Here is a 1,164-nt window from a genome sequence, read left to right as displayed (position 1 = left end):
ACACACACACACACACTCAAACATACAAACATACACATAAAACCTCTGACCCCCTGACCTTGAACTGACACTTGCTGACGGGCTGGTAGCGCAGGATGATGATGCTGGCAGCCACGATGGTGTACCCGAACAACGTGCCGATGCTCATAAACTCCACCAGGGTGGTGATCTCAAACAGCAGCGCCATCACTGCGGACAGGCCTCCAAACACCACCACGGACACCACAGGCGTCTACAGAAGAGGGGGGGGGGGGGGGACAAATGTGAGGCAGCGCGGTGGAATCAGGCTCTCGTCAAAATAGTCAAAGTGAAGAAACTTGCATTTTTCCGCAGGTTTGTGAGTTTTTATCACATTTTTGTGTTTTGGCTCAACAGCTTTCATGCCCATTAAAAAAACTCATTTTTGTGTGGTTTTTCTTAAAAACGTTGATTAAAGTCACAAAAATGTAAATTTTCAGTTACCACAGACTCATCAGCTAAGGAAATAACCAATCTTTGGTGGCCATTTTCCGACTAATTTTACCTTTGAAAACAGATGACCCCATCTCCTTCATTATCAAATATCTCGACTCGTATTCAAGATAAATGGATATTTTTTTCAAGGAAATAAAGACAAGTGAACAAGCTTTAAGATGACACCAATAACTCTACATGCCCAAAAATTGACGAGAGCCTGATTCCACCACGCCGCCTCACAAATGGAAGTTGTTAGGGAACTACAAATACAACACAAATACTAAACAAATGCAAAGCAAAATAAATGCTGCAAAAACAAAACAGGGTTAACACGTTATTCAAATGACATCCTTTCAGAATAAAACGTTGTTCCCGCGTCCGATCCGGACATTGGGGATTTCCTTGTTAGTTACTGAGACAACAAGAAGAGTAGGAATACCATCATCTTGAGCGACTTCGTGAGCTTTAAATTGGATGGGGCGACTGCAGAAGTTCAAGACTTAGTGGGAGGAGCAGAAGGCTATGGAATCAACCCTTGCTTGGAACCGTCAGCATCTACACACTTCGAGATGTGCTTCTTCAGGGGATGGCGAGCGTATTATGGGGATGTCCCTTGTGCAATGATGTCGGTCCTTCACACAAGTAACACAAGTGAGACAACATCCTGGGCCTTCGGCATATGTGAGGCATCGTGGTGGAATCAGGCTC

General features: G+C 44.4%; 1 protein-coding gene across 1 annotated transcript in view; it reads right to left on the bottom strand.

Moving 5' to 3' along the window:
- Window positions 1-1,164, bottom strand: part of LOC101847368 (cationic amino acid transporter 4) — a gene marked incomplete in the record, with an annotated part of 40,776 nt that overhangs the window by 4,258 nt on the left and 35,354 nt on the right. Inside the window, 1 exon segment of the mRNA XM_035972247.1 lies at window positions 59-232. Within this exon segment, the coding sequence (XP_035828140.1) occupies window positions 59-232 (174 nt within the window).

Source organism: Aplysia californica, unplaced genomic scaffold (assembly GCF_000002075.1).
Source record: "Aplysia californica isolate F4 #8 unplaced genomic scaffold, AplCal3.0 scaffold00624, whole genome shotgun sequence".
In the NCBI taxonomy this organism is placed as follows: domain Eukaryota; kingdom Metazoa; phylum Mollusca; class Gastropoda; order Aplysiida; family Aplysiidae; genus Aplysia; species Aplysia californica.
Note: the sequence above shows the minus strand (reverse complement) of the source record. Positions and strands in the feature narration are given on the sequence as shown.